At 39.6% G+C, this 21090-nt stretch overlaps 1 protein-coding gene across 1 annotated transcript; it reads right to left on the bottom strand.

The window, feature by feature from the left end:
* Positions 1-1098: 1098 nt before the first annotated feature.
* Positions 1099-15527, bottom strand: LOC121776500 (abnormal spindle-like microcephaly-associated protein homolog). Its single transcript, XM_042173672.1, has 21 exons — positions 15388-15527; positions 13927-15307; positions 13216-13684; positions 13025-13110; positions 12791-12904; positions 12512-12700; positions 12291-12353; positions 12049-12099; positions 11512-11634; positions 11326-11442; positions 11041-11148; positions 5605-5692; positions 5077-5178; positions 4473-4655; positions 3498-4393; positions 2737-2914; positions 2462-2652; positions 1986-2175; positions 1670-1895; positions 1411-1566; positions 1099-1331 (listed from the first exon to the last, which is right to left on the bottom strand). The coding sequence occupies exons 2-21, from the start codon at positions 14599-14601 to the stop codon at positions 1235-1237; spliced, it is 4302 nt and encodes a 1433-aa protein (XP_042029606.1). The 5' UTR covers positions 14602-15307; positions 15388-15527; the 3' UTR covers positions 1099-1234.
* Positions 15528-21090: the final 5563 nt, after the last annotated feature.

Here is a 21090-nt window from a genome sequence, read left to right as displayed (position 1 = left end):
GCTGACTGGGCAGGGAACCCAAATAATAGGAAGTCTACAGCATGCTACTTTACCTTTGTTGGAGGTAACTTGGTAACATGGAGAAGCAAGAAGCAGAAGGTGGTGGCTCTTTCGAGTGCTGAAGTAGAATTTCGTGGGATTAAAAGTGGGTTGACCGAGATTTTATGGTTAAGGAGATTGATGAAAGAGATTAATCTCCCTCCGAGCAAGTGCCAGTTGTATTGTGATAACAAAGCCGTTATAAGCATCTCACAAAATCCAGTACAACATGATCGAACGAAACATGTGAAGGTTGATAGACACTTCATCAAAGAAAACATTGAGAATGGGATTGTCGAACTCCCTTTTGTTCGCTCTGAGGATCAACTTGCCGACATCCTAACAAAAGCAGTCAACTCAAGGAGCTTTGAAGATGTGCTTTCCAAATTGAGTTTTGGAGATCCCACCACTCAATTTGAGGGGGAGTGTTAAGAAAAGGAGAAACATTTAAGAAGAATAGAGTTCCAATAAGCATTAAAGGATAATGGAGTTCCAAGATTGGAATATGTATCATGCCTATCTTGTTCCAATACTAGTGTAGTTTCAAGAATACATTTATTGTAGGATCTCAAGGGTCACCAACATCCCTATAAATACATGGGTGTTGAGTACTATTCCATAATTCAATTCAATACAATAATCTTCTCCCATTGCTTTTTTCTGTAAATATATTGTCTATATCATTTAACAGCTTCAACTGCTACTTGATTTTAAAAATATACATATTAATCTCAATGGTGTTTTTGTTAAAAAAACTGCTAACTCAGATATTTGATGGGTTTAAAAATATGTTTGTTGCACATCTTTGTTGCATATAAATACTTGCACAATTTTTGTTAAAACAACTGCTAACTCGGATATAGTGACAAATGACAATGTCATCTTTAATCTTTATTATCAATAAATAAATTAATTAACAGCCTATTTCAGAGCACATCTGTAAGTTCTTTTCGATCAAAATTTTCAAATTTACTTACTTTTTTAGTTTTTCCTAGTTTATAGTATTAAAATATTAAAACTTTATCTGCATTTTATAAGTATTAAAAGGGAAAGCTTCCATGATAGAAACATGACAATTTGAGCAAAATTCCAAATCAAGTACACACAATGATAACATTGGCAAGTATGCCAACACTCAATGAACTAAAATCACAAAATATATACACCTAAAAAAAGCAAAGAAATAGTGTAACAATCACCTTCTGGCCCCAACCTTGATGAGTTTCAGTAGCTCAACAACCTCTTTCAATCTTCTCTCTTCATTTTCTCTTGATGGCAAATTCTTCCATTTCCTGCATTTATTTCATAAACATCACTAAAAAAGAAAATTCAGTTTAAACTTGCATAGAATATTGCTGATCTTTTTGTTACCTCTTGTCATTTCCTGCCTTCCTAGTCAGTTCTTCAGCAAGGTTGTTCAGCCTCTTCAAAATAGCCGATGACTTCCGAATAGCAAAGGCGCCATTTTCAGTTTTGCATATCCGCTTCAACAACTCAGAAGCAATGAAATACCCCTCTTCTTTGTTTCTGAAGAGGTAAATGATTGCAGAAGGAAAAAAGACCATTATCAATACTGTGACAAATGAGCATAACCAGTTTGTACTAATATGTTCAGAGAATGAAAATGCACCGTAGGAACTCTAGAAAAACAGTTTCCACGCATCCATGGCTCTCGACTAGTACGTGGGTGAGGGATGGATAGCGCGCAAGATTTCTGAGAGTAGAGAGGGCATGCTTGAGAACTTGCTGATCTGGTATGCTCCGGCTGACAGAGCGAATTAGCTTAAGCAAAGTGGCAACGGCACCAGCAGCGACTAGCTCTTCACAGCATTTTTGTGATAATTCTGTTGCCATATCTGTTGGAAGCACACCAAGATCAATGCCGTTTATACTATCTAAGTCGTGGACACCTTATTATGCAGAAACGAGACGCTCAAAACTCATACCCAGCGTTTCACATGTGTGCAAAATGCCACTGACACTTCTCATATTAAGAAGTTCTGATATTGCTGAAACAAGCCTGTTTATTAAGCGCCTGCTATCATCTACATTTGCAGCAGATTTTTGCATTCTCAATCGCAAGTCCAGCAGCTGGCCTTTTGCCTCTTTCCGGGCAAGATACCCCTTCCAGTATGACTGCCAACGGTGAGAATTCAAGGTTAGTTGAAGCGGATAAGAAGTCACAACCGTGAATGTGCAATAAGGATCACGTTTTTTTTTACATGGACACAAAAAAAAGTGAGATCATAAATTAGAGTTTTTTCAATTCATATAAAAAGAGGATCCATAGCTTAAACTCTGCAAAGACATATCATCAGCAGAATGAACATATCGTCTCTAACGTTATATTGAGAAAGTACTGCATCCTCATTCAACAAAGCATAATGAAGCATGCGAAAACGAAAGTCCAGTGGAGACTCACTTGTATCACAACCGCTTGCTGCTTTTCTCTTTTAGCCACTTTCCTTGCCATCCATCTCCGGACATACTTCTGGACAACAACTGTGGGTTTTGTTTTGTATCTGACCAGCAGGATATGTCGCCACCATCTCTGCAACTTCAATACTGATTGCAGGAGTATGTCCTCCTTGGACCTTGTAGAACAGGTAGCTCCTGCATTGAAGCATATTCAAGATAGTTGGGGTTAAAACCAAGATAATTCAGATAACAAAAGCCTCCAACAGAACTTTTTCTTGCCTAGAAGTCTTCTCCTGGTGACATGTCCTCGGATATAACGTTGAATATCAACCGCAGCAAGCCTCTGAGAGATGAATGACCGACGGAAATTCATGCGATTGAAAGCACTTTGAATCCTTATAGCAGCATCCTTCTGAAGCTGTAATTTTTTTCTTTGTATCCAACCTCGGCAGAAGCTCTGGCCAGCATAAATAAATGACAACTCTTACAGATACAACTCATATGAATGGAAAACAATGTATTTGTCATGCTAGCATGTTAACCATTACAAATCAAACAAATTACTCCCTCCGTCCCACTTTAGGAGTCCCGGTTGGAATATTCCATAAATGGTAATAGGCCCCACATTCTACTAACTTTTTTCCACTCACATTTTATTATAGTATAAAACTAATATATAAAGTAGGACTCACATTCCACTATCTTTTTCACCAACTTTCCTTTACATTTCTTAAAACCCGTGCCGAACTCAAATGGGACTCCTCAAGTGGGACGGAGGGAGTATGATATTTTACTTTAAAAGTCATTTTCTTAAATGTGAAACACAAGCATTTTAACCATAATAAATCAAACAAACTATGATTTTTTATTTTAAAAGTCATTTTCCTAAATGTGAAACACTAGCATTTAGATTAGGCACCGGAAGTGAAAAGGAGAATAAAAATTCCAGAGGACTGGCTACAAACAAGCCCATGAGGGACAATGTATGGTAGGCAACAAGAGACCATGGTGTTTGTAGGGATTGGCAAAAAGAAGCTTACTTGCATCCTAACAAAAAAATATTTTTGTCTGTGAACTTCTCTACGAGCCATCCATCCTCGAAAATGAGATTGAATGATGATAGCTGACACATTTTCCTTCCTGTGCATCAGAAACTCCCTTCTACTCTTCAAACATTGGAAGGTTCTTTGAATAGTTCTTATGGCTTGCTTTTTGCAAGCAAAACTTTTTCTTTCCAACCAACTACGGTACTGACTCTGGATTTTTGTTGCTGCAATGTGCTGAGTTCGGATTGATTTATTGACAATATAGTCTTTCCAAAAATTCTGAATTGTTCTTACTGCTTGAATCTTGCATGTGTAACTCCTTCTCATCAACCAACTACGATAATGACTCTGGATTTTAGTTGCAGCAACACACTGATGTTGGATAGATTTGTTGACGATGTAGTTTTCCCAATAATTCTGAATCACCCTTGTTGCTTGCTTCTTGCATGCAAAATTCTTTCTCATCAACCAACCACGATAATGAATCTGAATGTTGGTTGCAGCGAGGTGCTGCCTTCGGATAGATTTTTTGATGATGTAGCCTTTCCATGAACTCTGGATTGCTATTATTGCTTGCTTCTTGTGTGCAAAACTCCTTCTCATCAACCAACCACGATAATGACTCTGGATGTTGGTCGCAGCAATGTGCTGACCATGCACGGATCTTCTAATCATGTAATATTTCCAGAAATTCTGAATTGTGAGTGCGGCTGTTGTCCGGAGATTGTCTGCTTTGTTACAAATGGTCCTTGCTTTATAGTGACTCTGACCAAGCCATACCCTTACGGCATGCTGAATGACTATGGCAGACCTTCTCAAGTTTACAAAGTGGTGTCTGTCTGCCATAAGTGTAGCATAAATGCCAAACTTTTCCAAGTGACTCCTCCTAGCTGTATTATTAGTATAGATCAGATAACGTAAAAATAAGGAAAAATAAAAAACATATATTAGCTCAGAAGAAATACTGACAAGATGATGATCCTAGCTCACTCCTTGCAACAAGCTCCAATCTAGATTTTTTCTTCTTCACTGATAGCCAGGCCAAAATGAAACTGCGCAAGACTAGAGCTGCATTTGTAATCCTCATATAATTTCGATGTTCCACCAATCGTCTATAGCGAGATTGTATGATTGTTGCAGCATTCGCTTTCTCTGAAAGAAAACAAAAAAAACTAACGGTCAGGATAATATGATGGATTATTCTGCAAAAATCACAGATCTAAGAGGAAGAGATCATGAACTTCATTCTTCCCATTTCAATTAAGTTGGAATGGTTTTGGGGGAAGATGGAACCAAATAAATCAAAACCATTAGAAATAAACTGAAGAATAGTAGTATTATATTTATGTGCATTCCACTAAAATACATAGATCGCATTTGCCATTTCAAAAAGGGATATTGTGCTTCTTGCAATCATATTAAAGATAACTGGATTTCTTAGAATTGACAACAATAATGATTGTTTAATTGAGAATTTTCCAGAAAAAATAATACTGGATTCTCATATAAATAGCACACTATAAACAACACATCAATAGACATAAAAATTAAAAATGTTGGTGGAAAATGTCACCTCTTTGAACAACGTCCCTTTTGATGGTTAAGCTGCATTTGCCGTTCTGTTGAGCCATATCTTGCCACCAAGTTATGATAGCTTTGAAATCTCTTTTAGATTCTGCACCGACAAGTGCATTGGACATGAGAAACTGGTGAAGTTATAAAGTTCTGTTCATAGGCCATATTCTCATAATTGCACAAGTTTGTAGTTGGACAACTGAATGACGAAGCAAGAAGATTTCTTTGCCGGATGGTCATCACTTTATAATCAAATTGAAAAAAAAAGTAGCTAGCGAAATTTTAGAATGACTCCATGAAGCATCAAACTTATGACTTATGAGGGGAAGTGTCTAAAAGATACTTTATGTTGACTGAACAAAGAAAGATATTTGTAATTAAGTCCCTTTTATACTGAGAATATCATATTCTTAGTCAAGTTATTTCGCTGAATCTGTCTCTAAAAAGATTTAAGAAGTCTTTATCATATTGATCATGCTGCTATCAACTTTGATAATCCAAAAATATGAGGCAAGTCAAACAAAACCTTTTTCATCACTCCACTCTGAAATTAATTGACTGCTGACAGAATTCTGGCAACCAAAGCCCAGCAGTTTATGAAAATTTAACTTGTCCTGAAAGAAGAGATGTAATAATGGAGTGCTCATTTCAGTTGGAAGAAGAAGGCAGAGTTCGGTAAGCTCGGCTTACCGAGCTGGAACTAGCCTGGAACTAGCCGAGAAGAAGAAGGCAGAAGAAGGAAGCTCGGCTTTGAGCTGGAACTAGCCGAGAAGGAAGAGTTCGGTTGTGAGCCGAGAAGGAAGAGTTCGGTTGTGAGCCGAGAAGGAGTTCGGTCTTGAGCCGAGGAAGGAGTTCGGTCTTGAGCCGAGGAAGGAGTTCGGTCTTGAACCGAGAAGGAAGAAGCAACCTAGCCGAACTAGCCGTTGGAGCAGCAGTTAGTTAGCTGAGATGTAGCGGTTATTCTTCTTGCTTTCTTGATTCTTCTTGTAGTTAGTTAGTAGCAGTTGCTACTTGATTGTAGAGCTTTAAATAGCTCACCGTGTATGTAGTTTAGAGTAGAGTTTAATCAATAAAGAATTTTCCAGTTTCTCTCCAAGATTATCATCTTCAATACTCAAAGTGTGAGTGTGTGTGTTTCTGCATTGTGTGATCTCATACAACAGTGAGTGTGTGTGTGATCTTCTTGAGTGTGTGAAAGCCTTGTGTGCGTAAATCCCAACAAGTGGCGCCGTCTGTGGGAAGGGATATTGAAGCTGATTTGCAGAGGATCAAACGGTTTCAGAGATGGCAGCAAGGCTTGATGCAGAAAAGTTCACAGGCAAGAATGATTATAGCCTGTGGAAGATGAAGATGAAGGCGGTTTTGATTCAACAAGGCTTGGCCGCAGTTCTTGCAAAACCAGAGGAGAAAGGAAAGGCTCCAGTGCTTGATGATAAAGCTCAGGCAAAGATGGAGGAGATGCAGCTCAAGGCACATTCTGCAGTGATTCTGTGCCTTGGAGATAAGGTCTTGAGGGAAGTTCAAGAAGCCAAGACTGCGGTGGAGATCTTGGACAAGTTAGATGAAGTTTACTTGGCCAAATCCTTGGCTAACCGGCTGTATCTCAAGAAGAGGCTGTATGCCTATAGTTTTTCTGGAGATAGGTCCATCATTGAGCAGCTAGAGGAGTTCAACAAGATCATTGATGACCTGGGATCTGTTGATGTCAAGATTTCAGATGAGGATAAGGCCATTCTCACATTGAATGCCTTGCCTAGCTCGTATGACCAGTTAAGTGATGCCATTATCTATGGAAGAGATAAACCTATCACCTATGCAGAAGTCTATTCAGCCTTGATGGCCAAAGAACTCCAGAAGACAGCCAACAGAGGCTCTGCAAGCTCCAATGTTCAAGCTGCAGAGGCCTTGAATGTGAAGAAGTTCAAGAAGCAGAACTTCAAGAAGAAGTTTGAGGGCCCTAAACCCTCAAGTTCTGATGCTCAGAAGGAAACCAGAGCTTGCTATTGGTGCAAGAAACCTGGACATTTGAAGAAAGATTGTCATGCATGGAAGAGAAAGATGGCCTCTGAGGGACACAACCAATCTGATTGTGTGGAGAGTGCTGATCCCCCGGCTCAACTTATGAATATTAGTGACAGTGGGGTCAGTCACAGGTGGATAATGGACTCGGGGTGCAGCTTCCATATGTGCCCCAATAGAAGCTGGTTTCATGATCTTCAAGAAGCATCGGGTACGGTTGTTCTTGGAAACAATCATATTTGTCAGATCAGAGGAATAGGGAAGGTAAAGCTAAGCCTACAAGATGGCTCTATAAAGATCCTAACTGGGGTGAGGTATATTCCAGAAGTGAAGAGGAATCTCATCTCATTGGGAATGCTGGAGCAGAAAGGGTTCACCATATTGATGAGTCAAGGAAAATTGTTTGTTAAATCTGGAGATGCAGTGATGATGGAAGCTGACAGAGAGCATATTCTCTATTATCTGAAGGCTAAGGCTGTTGATGGAGAAAGCAATGCAGTGTCAGATAATTCCATAATGCTATGGCACAAGAGATTGGGCCACCCAGCTGAAGGAAGCTTGAAAGAACTCATCAAGAAGGGTCTGATCTCTGGAGATTTCAACAAGATGAACCCCTGTGAGCAGTGTATACTTGGAAAGGCTAAGAAGGCACCCTATCCTACAGGTATTCACTCTTCTACAGCCCCTTTAGACTACATACATAGTGATCTTTGGGGGCCTTCACCGGTGTGTTCAATTGGTGGAGGAAAGTATTATCTAGCTATCATTGATGACTATACAAGGAAGTTGTGGGTATATATCCTTAAAGAAAAATCTGAAACACTCACAAAGTTCAAGATATGGTGTAAGGAGGTTGAGCTAGAGAAGGGTAGAAGTGTTAAATGCTTAAGAACAGACAATGGCCTAGAGTTCTTGTCTGCGGAGTTTGATCTGTTTTGTAAAGAGAAGGGTATGAAGAGGCATAGGACTGTTCCTGGTAATCCTCAGCAAAATGGTGTTGTGGAGAGGATGAATAGGACAATCCTAGAGAGGGTGAGGTGCCTACTTCTTGGTTCTGGTTTGAGCAGCAGATTCTGGGGTGAGGCTGTGTATACAGCAGCCTATCTCATCAATAAATGCCCATCTACTGCCCTGAAATCTGAAACTCCTGATTACATGTGGAATGGAGCTCATAGTGACTACTCAAAGTACAAGGTGTTTGGGTGTGTGGCCTATGCTCATGCTAGGCAAAGCAAGCTTGAAGCTAGGGCTCTGAAATGTATTATGTTGGGGTATCAGAGGGGTGTTAAGGGGTATAGGCTCTGGTGTATTGAGCCCGGTAAGCAGAAGGTCTTGGTGAGTAGGGATGTGGTGTTCTTGGAGGATCAGATGCCATACCTGAAAGATAAGCTGGACTCCAGTGAAGATGAGAGTGATTTCTTCAAGGTGGAGCCTGTGGGGGTTGGCCTAGGAGCAGGTGGAGTTATTGACTCAGGGAGTGAGTCTGATTCAGATAAAGAAGAGGCTCCAACTCAGGGCAACCAGGCTGGTGAGTCTATATCAGACTCTATCAGAGACTATCAGCTTGCAAGGGACAGAGTTAGAAGAGAAACAAGGCCACCAACAAAGTTCTCTGATGTTGTGTATTATGCTCTGTGTGCAGCTGAAAGTATTGATGGCGCAGATCCACTCACATATAAAGAAGCTATGCAGAGTAAAGATAGAGAAAGATGGATTGAAGCCATGAATGAGGAAATAGAGTCTTTACTCAAGAACAAAACATGGATTTTGGTGGACAAATCCAAGCTGAGTACAGATGGTAAGGAAAGGAGGCTGGTAAGCTGTAAGTGGTTGTTTAAAAGAAAGATTGAGACCACTGATAAGGATAGAGTCAGGTTCAAGGCAAGGCTGGTGGCTAGAGGCTTTACACAGCAGGAGGGAATCGATTTCAATGAAGTGTTTGCACCTGTTGTGAAGCACACTTCAATTAGGATCCTATTGGCTGTGGTGAATCAGCTTGACTGGGAGCTACAACAGCTTGATGTGAAGACAGCCTTCCTAAATGGAGATCTAGAGGAAACTATCTTCATGGAACAGCCAGAGGGCTATGTGAAGATTGGAGAAGAAGGCAAGGTGTGCCTGTTACAGAAAAGTCTTTATGGACTTAAGCAAAGTCCTAGACAGTGGAATAAGAAGTTTGATGCACAGATGAAGAAGATTGGCTTCTCCAAGTCAGAATATGATGATTGCATTTACATCAAGAAGGCAGGCAAGACTCCCATTGCCTACCTATTACTCTATGTGGATGATATGCTACTTGCAGGGCCTTCTATGACAGAAATTCAGAAAGTTAAACAAGATCTGAAGTCAAGCTTTGAAATGAAGGATCTAGGAGAGTCAAGGAAGATCCTAGGCATACATATTCAGAGAGATAGAGGCTGCAAGAAGCTGTGGATGCTGCAAACTGACTATATTGAGAAAGTTTTGCAGAGATTCAAAATGGAAAATGCAAAAGCTACATCAACTCCTCTGTCCCAGAGTTTTAAGCTTTCAAAGGAGCAGGCCCCTAAAACTAAGCAAGAGGCTGATGAGATGGAGGCTATCCCTTATGCTAGTGTGGTTGGAAGTGTTATGTATACTATGATTTGTACAAGACCAGATCTTGCTCATGCTATCTCAGTGACTAGCAGATACATGGCAGACCCGGGGAAGGAGCATTGGAATGCTCTTAAGTGGATATTGAGGTACATGAAGTCAACTAAGGACTGGGGGATTGTCTTCAATGGCTGGGAAGGTGAATCTGAGGAGGTTGTGCAGGGCTATTGTGATGCAGACTATGCTGCAAACCTGGACAACAGGAAGTCCCAAACAGGTAATCTTTTCACCATGTTTGGAACTGTAATCAGCTGGAAATCAGGGTTGCAAAGTGTTGTTGCTCTCTCAACAACAGAATCAGAGTATATAGCTCTCACTGCAGCTGTACAGGAGAGCTTTTGGATTCAGGGAGTGATTTCTGACTTTGGTTTTGACCAAAAGACAATGGTGATTCATTGTGACAGCAGCTCAGCTATGTGCTTGGCTAAACATCCGGGTTTTCATGAAAGGAGCAAGCACATAGACATAAAGTTGCATTTCATTAGAGATGAGATTGAAAAGGGGAGAGTGAAGGTGATTAAGATTAACACCTTGCACAATCCGGCTGACATGCTAACAAAGTCTCTAGGTAGAGACAAGTTTGATCATTGCAAGAAATTGATCAATGTTTGTGCAAGAACTGAGATGAGCCCTCAGGTGGAGAATTGTAATAATGGAGTGCTCATTTCAGTTGGAAGAAGAAGGCAGAGTTCGGTAAGCTCGGCTTACCGAGCTGGAACTAGCCTGGAACTAGCCGAGAAGAAGAAGGCAGAAGAAGGAAGCTCGGCTTTGAGCTGGAACTAGCCGAGAAGGAAGAGTTCGGTTGTGAGCCGAGAAGGAAGAGTTCGGTTGTGAGCCGAGAAGGAGTTCGGTCTTGAGCCGAGGAAGGAGTTCGGTCTTGAGTCGAGGAAGGAGTTCGGTCTTGAACCGAGAAGGAAGAAGCAACCTAGCCGAACTAGCCGTTGGAGCAGCAGTTAGTTAGCTGAGATGTAGCGGTTATTCTTCTTGCTTTCTTGATTCTTCTTGTAGTTAGTTAGTAGCAGTTGCTACTTGATTGTAGAGCTTTAAATAGCTCACCGTGTGTAGTTTAGAGTAGAGTTTAATCAATAAAGAATTTTCCAGTTTCTCTCCAAGATTATCATCTTCAATACTCAAAGTGTGAGTGTGTGTGTTTCTGCATTGTGTGATCTCATACAACAGTGAGTGTGTGTGTGATCTTCTTGAGTGTGTGAAAGCCTTGTGTGCGTAAATCTCAACAAGAGAAAATGTCAAATGAGCTCTAGATGCCAACAAGTAAGGTTTTAAAGAGAAATGTGATTCAAAATGTTACCATGTTTCTCTTCACGAGTAACTGAATTGAGAGAAACACCAGAAGGATGATTACACTCTTCCCGCTGGATGCCCCATTATGTTCTAATATGTCACTCACTTGTAAAACCTGGGTGATAGTCTCATCCACATTAGTCAACAAGATGATGCATAAGCAATATCAACTTTACCATACATTAGAGATATTTAGAGACACTTTCAAGCTATGATCATGCTAAAAGATCACTTGGTATATTGCCATATCCAATAGTGCATGGTACTAAAAATTGAAAGTTAGCAGCATTACCTCTGGAAAGTTCCCTAACAAAGATGTTAATTTTTGAGACAATATGAAGTTGTGAACTGCATCTGTGTATTCAATTGCTGACATGATAGAAACTTCATTCTTCGTTCCACATGGATCCTGGAAACCATAGTGGAATAAGTTTGAATCTGACCAAATCGCAGGAACAAGGAAATGTAGGCAACTTACCTTAAAGGAACATGAACAGTCATGCTCTTTGCGAAAGTAGAAATCAAGCAAACACCACATGGCTTTTCCATCCAGTAAGGAAGAGTGACTTTCAACTTTGAGTTCGTAAGTTGCACAAACTGCCTGAAGAAATAAGTGCATTCTCTTGTAGGTTAGAAACCTGTCAAATTACTAAGGAAAACATGCAAGGAAAATAGTGCATATGAGCTTTTGTGCTTACTCTCCCTCCCATAATTCTCTAACCCATTAGCCTATACACAACGAAAAATTCAAGTGAAGCTAATAATCATAGCCAAATTATTCAGCCTACATTATTCCCTTCGAATTCGATAACCTTAAATTTGACATGCAAAATTAGAGGATCTCTCAGCCAAGTCCAAACACTCGCTTTAAGTCCTGATATATTCTCAACTTTTTCAGTTGGCTTACTCCTTTCCAGAAAGAACAAACTAATAAACATTATTTTGTAAACCACTCACTCTCTCTCAAAAGTGAGTGAAACATCAGTAAAAGCTTAAGAAAGGTATATCTAAACACCTGAATCCAGTTAAGTAGCAAATCCAAGGGTGTCTGGGTGATTGAATGATCCTGCAGATAGCATTGCAAACATTAATTAGACATTGAACTCTAAAAATGTAATGGTTATTAAGCTCTTCTATAAAAATCCAACATAGGAAAAATATATGCAATTTTAATACTACTAATATGCAAAAGTTTATGTACTTTATAGAGATATTCTTTACAAGCATTAAAAGTAGTCATAGCATAATTGAACATACCACAACTCCTCGAATATTTGAAATTTCTTCTGATATAAGTGATTTGTTGATCAAGAGAGGCAACTGCAAAATATATAAGAGGTTGAATCAGCAAATATCTTCATCGAGTTGAGTATCAAACATCACAGCAGCATATCTTCCCATTAAATTATTCAAACTATACAATGTAAAAAAAACAAACATGAGACTGAAGATGTGCATAAGAAAAAATCACCACCCACCTGTAAGTTGACAAACATGTTCCAGAGCAAGGAAAGTGTAAGCTCCTTGTCACCACTAACTACATCCTCTTCCATAACTTCTGTTCCATCTTCATCAAGTAAGGATACACCAGCTTCCCTCAGATATTTCAGTGCAATGCCACAGTTAAACAGGTTCTTTTTTTGTGTGTCAGATGGAACCACCACTTTCTGTCCACGCAAGAATTTATTGTTAATCACATGATTATATCAAGCAGAAAACAACTTGAACAAGCTAAACAGTCTCTACATCCAACATACCGTGAGAATGGAGGAATCATGTCTTAGGAGACCCGTGGCTCTGCAAAGCCTGATGCCATCACAGAGATCTTCAAATAAATTAGAGATTCTGAAGTCATACTCGACCAAAGGATTCTGTAGCATGGAAGGAAAGTTTGAAACAAAATTAAAACAATTACATATAATATCAATGAAGATAGTTGTAGATAACTTCCTCGGAGAAATTGTAAGAAGAAAATTGTCCAAGTTTCTTACTTGCTGGTAAGTGACATTATATCCAACAATCGCAAGATGTGCTACAACACTTCCTTCCCCATGCATCACATCAGACGAGAGAAAGTCTGGTTTGAAGAGAGAGAACATACGTCAAGTTATGCATAACTAGTAAGAACAATAATAAGCAACACAAATCCAAACATATGCACAATGCGAACAAGAAAAATTACCAATAACTAGTTGACGGCTTGATTTGATAGAAGATTTTGAAGTAAACATTGGAGGCGACCCACCATCCAGTCCATCAATTCCATATTTAAGAGGAAGACTTGTTTGGAACTTGGCTCTGTCAATTATAATAACAAGGAGCAAGAATCTCTTCAAAATTACATTCCCCAGTTTTTCATAGTAACCTGGCCTGTATAAACCCTCAACCTGCTTGTTGTAAGCATGAGCTTTAGCCAGTCCAGCATGCCAGAAAAATTGCTTTTCGAGAACCATCCTTAGGAATGCATTTTCTGGCTCAGAATTGACATTATCATTTGGCAACAAGGAGTCACCACCCAAGATTATGTATAGACAAATTCGAAGCCAGATAGGGTTATAAGACATGAGATATTTCATGGCTTTCTCCTTCATCCCGACATCACTCATTATGGGGCAACTTGCCCTCATTTTCAGTCGCCCTTCGTCTATGTTCTGAAAATTAAGACAAAAAGGTTTACAAGTGATCATGCAAGAATAGCATAATCAATGATGAAGAATGAAAGACTTCTGCTGGAATGAGGCCAGCTAGGAAACCAAAACATTTTTCAAAAATGGAGTAATGTGAAAACAGTTGAACTTAAAAAAACAAACTTTCAGTTTATGTCAGTTATAGCAAAAAGTTGAGTAAAACTCAAATTGCGAAAATCTCATCGAGAGAAAAATGAGAATCACACCTTTGTTACTTGAGTCATTGCTTCAAAAACCTCTTTGCAACCACCCAAACTCAAATACATCCTCATTCTCTCCTTCAAGTCGTCAAAGCTACATATCTCCTGCAATGAAGCCCTCAATCCAGAAAACATGGAATTCGGGAACCCATTCTTTGCCGACTCACCATTCCCCTCCCCTCTCCAAAGCGAATCCCTCTGCCTCTTCGGGCCCCTCCACGGCCCATCAACTCCCACCGCACGGCCCTGCAAACTCTCTCTCTTCCCATTATTCACAATTGCTTCCTTTTCCTCACCACCTAAAAGAGACGGATCACACCCACACGAGCTAGGGTTTTCGAACAGAAAATTGAGCCATACAGTGAGCGACCTCGCAAGTGATCTCAGCGATTTCTCCTTCTCGCTCTGAGCAATCCGTGCGGACTTGGATTGCTCGGATTCAAATGTCTTCAATCTGCGCGCCGCCTTTGATTTCAATGCCGACGTTTTGGGGGCGCGGCGTATAGAAGACGAGGGGGTATTTTTCAGAGCGGAGAAATGCGGGGAAGCCGGGAAATTGGGGCGTTTCGAGGGCTGTTGAGGGGTTTTGAGGTTTGAAATGTCTCTGAAAATTAAAGAAGGTGGAGGATTCGGCAACGGAGAAGAATGTTTGAGATTGGGTTTCCGTTTTCTAGAATCCATTGTTGGCTTCTTTGGTGAGAGAGTGTCTGAAAGATTGAAGTTTTTGAAGTTGAATTGCTTTTTCACCGTTTGTGATTTGAATTCAAATGTTTATACCGCTGGCGGTTTTCTTCCTCCATGGACCATGGAGTTATTGATATGACGGAATTGCCCTCGGTATATTCTCTCTTGTCTTCCTTCATATTTAGGACATCCACAATGGCGACGGGACAAGCCTCAAGGCGACGGTACGTTCAAACCATTGATTGATCCGATCATCGATCTTCTGATCAAGTAGAGCGGACTGCTCATGCTGTCTACGTTCAAACAATTGATTAATCCGATCATCAATCTTCTGAACGAGTAGAGCAAGAACGCCAGTAGGAGAATCATCAAACAAAACTGTCCTCATTCGGCTCTCTATATCTTCACCCTCAGTGTTGGGCTGCCCTGAGCGTCCCGCATAATCATTTGCTTCACTTCTCTCTTGCTCCCCGTGCTTAGAGTCAGAGTGCCCTGTCTCGTCCGTATCACTGGATACAGTTCTCTCCCATCGATGACGCTTCAACTACTCTGCCCCTGCAATGGTCTTCCTCTTCTTATACCTACAACCTCGTGGAGGAGGCTTGTATCTCACATTAAACAACTCGTCAAGATCGTTGCCATTGAATTTCATATAAGGCATTACCAGCTCTTCATCCGTCGGTGCCAAGGGAGATATTTTCAACTGCAGAAATATAATGAAAGTGTAATCATATAATCTGTTTCAAATAATATGAAGTAGTAATAAAATAAAATAGAATGTACCTTCGGATCGTCGAAGAAGTACTTATAATCGGTTCTTTTGTCTAGCTTTGAGCTCCACCTTAAACACCGAGGCAATATATCTTTTCTATCATGAACTCCGCATCTCTTGCCTAGTGCGGGGATGGCCTCATACGACCATATCTGGAAAACCCAAACAGGGCAGCAAAAATGGTAACTTACAGTTACCCTCTTCGTATTTGGTCTCTCTATGTAGTGGCACAATACACCAAAAGTGTACGCGCCCCATGGAAATCGGTTCCATGCCTCAACGTCCTCAACTAGTGTCCACGCCCAATCATCTACGTAAACATCACCAGAACGACATAGGAGGCAGTCATAGTAAACTAGCAAGTTCGCCACCTTGAAATAGTTTTGAACGTCGCTGCCAAGCTCTTTGTTAAAGAATTTCTTCTTCAACTGTTCTACTTTTGCAGCTTAACCATCGAAATACGTATAGTAAATACTGCTTCTAGGTATTTGAAGGGTGGATGTATATGGATCAAAATCAGAGGGCCCAAAGTTGAGCCCGGTGATCATGGCATATTCCTTGGTGTGAACTGAATTGTTTGTCCACCGACGTAGAACCATTTCTCGTCTTTAGGTATATCGCCCCCTAACTGTCGGGCGATAAGGTAATGCAACGGCATGTTTGTATTACGGCCCGGTCCCATGTCAAGCAAGCGCCCAAGAACCCACTTGATCATCACCGCCAATTTTTTCAAAAATTTTTGGAAATCTTTTTAGCTAACACTGGTAGCCCTTGCGTATAAAGATTGATGGTACAACCTTTACGCAGCAATGCAGGTCTCTTCCAACTATAATTAGCCTACAAAATCAAGGGATAGTAATATATTATTCCCTACTACTTAGATTAAATTAGCAGCAACACTGTCAGATAATGCCAAAGTAGTTCAATACAATTAGGTCTCAGTTTTAGTTGAGTCTCAATGAAATGAAATACTCCTTCTATCCATTTCGTTTTGCACACTTGTTTCGTAAAAATCATAATAAATAGTTAGAGTTGAGGAAAAGTAAAGTAGATAAGAGATTTATGCAGAAGAGAGTCTCTACAATATTATTCACTCTCTTAATTTACTTTCCCTCCACTTTAACTATTTATTATAATTTTTACAAAACACATGCGAAAAACGAAAGGGGTCATCTTAACTGGGACGGAGGGAGTAACAAACTAAACTGAAATTTCTTTGGGCAAATTTTTGTCAGTGGTGGAATGTTTTGTGGAGTTAAAATTTTTGGGAAGAAACTAAACTGAAAGCATTTAGTAATTTAGTAGAGCATGTGGAGTGCAACAAAGATACTCCTCAACAGGGGCGGACCCATTAAGAGGTGGGGGGGGCTTAAGCCCTTACCCAAAAAAAATTTCTATCATTTTTCTACTTCAAAAATTTTCAAAATCTTCGATAACCCTCATCAACCCTCACCAAATTAATGATGTTGAAGACTGAATCTTTGAAAATTAGATGATGGGAAGGCTGAAATAACATGGGAACAAAAAGTTGCAGAGGAAAAAAAATAACATGGCTGCTGAAGCGCGAGGAAGAAGACAATTCTAATCAAATTAATATAATATTATTATAATAAAAGCTTTTTTTATTATCTCGGGAGTTGTCGTGTCGTACTTTTTAAATGTGGCTTTGGTTAATAATAGAGAAATAAATGTGTTGTGTTAATTTAGTTACAGAAAGTAAAATGTGATTTGTTAATTTAGATTTTTGTTTAATGGGCATAAAATTTTAAATTGATTACTTAGTTTTAACTAAATGATTGTCGATTAAATTATGGAAAATTTTGTTTAGTTTTATTATGGAAAATTTTGTTTAGTTTTCATAATTTTTCATGTGTACTTATGTGAAATTAGTAAATAATTAGTATATGAAATTAGTAAATGAAAATATGAAAAATATTTATTAAAATTGTAACTAAATTTATATAGGATATTGTGATTTATTATATGGAATTAATTTTACCTACTACTTTATGGTAACATTTTGATTTATGTATTGAACTAGTTTTATGTACTCTCTCTGTCCCATTAAAAATAAAATGTTTTTTTTTGTCCCATTTCAAAATGAAACGTTTCGTAAAATAGAAATAACTTTATCTCTACTTTTCACTCTCTTACTTTATTCTCTCTTATTTAACTCACAAAACATCACTACATAAAATCCCGTGGTGAAAAGCAAATGTTTCATATTTATTGGACGGATGAAGTATAAAATTGTAACTAAATTTATATAGGAGTGCATACTACTTTCGTGAAAAATTGAAATTTTTGAAACCACACATGTTTTATTGAACAATTATTATGTTTTATTGAACAATTATTAAAGAAAAGAAAAGATAAAAAAGAAAAAGCGATTAAAGTATTCTTAGTGGAGAATGAATTCTATTTCATTAGAGAAAAATAAAATTTCTTTAAATAGAAACTTTCTAATTTTAAGTGTCTGAACCAAAATAGAAATAGTTTTTATTTTTAAAAGACGGAGATAGTATAGTGAAACCCATACAATCAAAATTTTCTGCGTCCACCCTTGCAGTCCTCAACAAACACAATAGTTGTGTAGCGCTATTTCACATATGGTGATTAAATTAGTGCAAACAGAAGAAATGATTTGAATATAAGGTACTAACCGGCGGTTGAGGAATTGGAAATTTCTGCCACTCATAGTCGGACTCCGACGTTCCCTCCTTGCTGCTACTCATTGCCTTAGCTGCGTTTCCACTTCGGCCTCCTTCTGCATTTGAGAAGGATGATTGGTGATGAGTATATAAAGAGCCATGAAGTTGATGAAGAGTGAAAGATCCATTTTTGAATAATTGAAAATAGGTAGTTCGGCGGTGTGACTTAATGATTATTTTTATCGAAACTCGGCTTCGGGAATTGATGAAGGGTGCAGTGTGCAGTGTAGTGTCAAATCCCAAGTTCTTAATTACTACTTTGTGTCCATCCTCGTCTCCCACCCCCAAGTTAATTTTTTTTTCACACTCGTCTCCCAGCCCCAAATTATTTTTTTTCCCACATAATTTAAGAAATTAATTTATTAAAAATTAAATAAAAAATTAAAATGGACAAACAGATAATATAACAAGAGTGATAATAAAAAAATGACCCAACTATCTTGAAAAAAAAAATACGATTCAACTACCTTAGGATGAATGTAGTAGTTTTATTGGACTAAATGTGTTTAAAAATACTTCCTCATTCCCATTAGATATGAGATATTTCTTCGTTCGGTTGCCGTGACTAATATCATGAGACTATCTATCTAGGATTAAGTTGTAAGATTATTTGAGTTGGAGGGGGAGGATATGATTAATTATCATGAGACTATCCATCTAGGATTAAGTTGTGAGGTTCAATCTTATGAACCAAACATGATACATATTTTATCATGAGATTTAATCTTGTCAACCGAACACCCCTTTGGGTACAGATTTTTAAAGAATGAAAAAAAATAAAATGAAAAAGTAAGAGAGATATAAATTTTTATTTTTTACCATAAAAGAAAATGTCTCACCTTATAGTAGGACAACCTAAAAAGAAATACGTCTCACTTACAGAGGGACATGACAAAATAAGAAAGGAAAAAGAGAAAAATATATTCATTTCTTGCATTAAAATATGAACATTTAGAACGACAAAGATTTTAATATACAATTGACAAAATAAGATAAAAAGAGAGAAAATATAGTAGTAGTAATATATAAGTAGAGAACGAGGCTAAAAAAGAAGTTACCAAAGTTTTCACGCATTCTAAAACGCCGACGAAGAACCACCGGCCCCCACCGTGGCTCATAGACAAAGTAGTCCAAAAACAGTTGTTGGGCAGCCCCAACATGCATGGTCACGAATGACCGTGTGTCGACGTCAGATCGACCTAGGGATTGCTGGCTGCTCTCTACTTGCGCGCGTCGTTCCAGTTCGTGCCTTGTCACGTCCCATAAGGTTCGCGAAAAGAGCTCATCAAATAGGTCTTGATCACTGTTATTTTAGAGAAAGAAAGTGTAGGAGAGATAAGAGATAAATTCGGGTGACGAATATGAAATAGGAGAAGAGGTTTTGATAGGGGAAATTGTGAAAAGGGATCGACGAGCTTATTGACACGCAATAGGGGCAGATCAGACCACCAACTGCGTGCGGATGCGGACGTCCCTACGGCAGTCGCCGATCGGCGATAGGTGTGCAATAGGTGCCGATTGGTGCCTTATTGTGAGTACTCTTAACATCGGATTGGAATCCCACAAAATACAAGCAATATGAAATCCGGTTAATTCCAGGCTCCAAATGGTCGCTGCTCAAGTTTCACACTGGGTATGACATAGATACACAACTGGTCAATTTAATATTCCATCTGTCCGCGAATAGGAGTGTCGGTTCACTTTATTATAAATGGTAATAGGATCAGACATTATTTTAACTTTTTCACTCACATTTCATTTAAAACTAATAAGTATATATAAGTGGAATTCAAATTCCACTTATTTTTTTTCACCCACTTTTTTTAGCATTTCTTAAAACATGTGCCGAAAATAAATGAGAGGCTATGGTTATCGGAAGGAGTAATCGGATAAGTTGAATAATGTTTCATTTGCAGGTTGCCACATCATATTGACAAATGCCTCTTCCCATTCCTATTATGATTTGTCAGTAGTGAAGAATGACTTCTTAGTTCTTAGAGCATCAACAGTGGCACGGAGCTCCCGGCAGAATTTCCCGCGGAATTCCCAAAAACATCTCCTGCCACGTCATACGGACATCTCACTTCACAGTGACGGAATTCCCGACGGACTTCCAACAATAAAAAAAATTCACAAATGCAAAAATTAAACAATTTCCGGAGAAAATGCAAACATACTTCATTATAAAAAAAATAAATAATTACTAAAAAAAAGTACATTATTATTAAAATAAAAACCGGCTTCTCACTCCTCGGATTCCCCATCGCCATCCCCGCCGCCGCCCCCTTGCCGTCGCTATCCGACATCTCGTCTAACCCCAAATCGCGCCGCATACTGTTGAGGAGGGGTTTAAACTTCCGCTTGTAATTGGGGTCGGTTGCTTGGCGCCATTCAACCATCGCACGTAACAAGATTTCATGTGGCGCGATGCGGGCGAATGAGGGTTCTCGGGATCGTTTTGGGGGGGGGGTGCTTCCGATTGGGCCTCGGCAGATCCGCTGGTGCTTCCCCTCGACATCCGCACTGCAGACTTTTGCCCAACCAGGCGACGGCGGCGGGCCGACGATGTGGGTGTAGGGAACTCTACCTCGGGGGGGGCGGGCGGGAGTTCCGCGAAACCAGCACTGCTACTATACTCTCCGGATGCGCTGATCTTCGTCCACTTCGGCCAGCCAGATTCAACACCCGCATTGAACTTGGGCGAGGACTGCACCATAAGATACACCGACCAATATTTGAATTCCCCAAAGCCCTTGTCAGCGTCGGGGAACTGCTGATGAGACAACAGCTTCACATCCTCAGCAGACATGTTGCTGGTTGTCGAGCGGAGGTTGTTTGTGTAAATGCCGGCAAATCGGCTGAGCTGTCTCTTCAACCGATCCCACTGTTTCCGGCATTGCTATGCGTTGTGAGGCTTCCCCCCTGGCGGTTTGAACTGGAGGTAGCTTTGGCTAATGCGCCACCACATCCGGTCGATGTGCTGGTTTGCCCCGACGTATGGAT

This window comes from Salvia splendens, chromosome 18 (assembly GCF_004379255.2).
Source record: "Salvia splendens isolate huo1 chromosome 18, SspV2, whole genome shotgun sequence".
In the NCBI taxonomy this organism is placed as follows: Eukaryota; Viridiplantae; Streptophyta; class Magnoliopsida; order Lamiales; family Lamiaceae; genus Salvia; species Salvia splendens.
The sequence above is the reverse complement of the archived record's forward strand: the minus strand, read 5'-3'. Positions and strand labels throughout refer to the sequence as shown.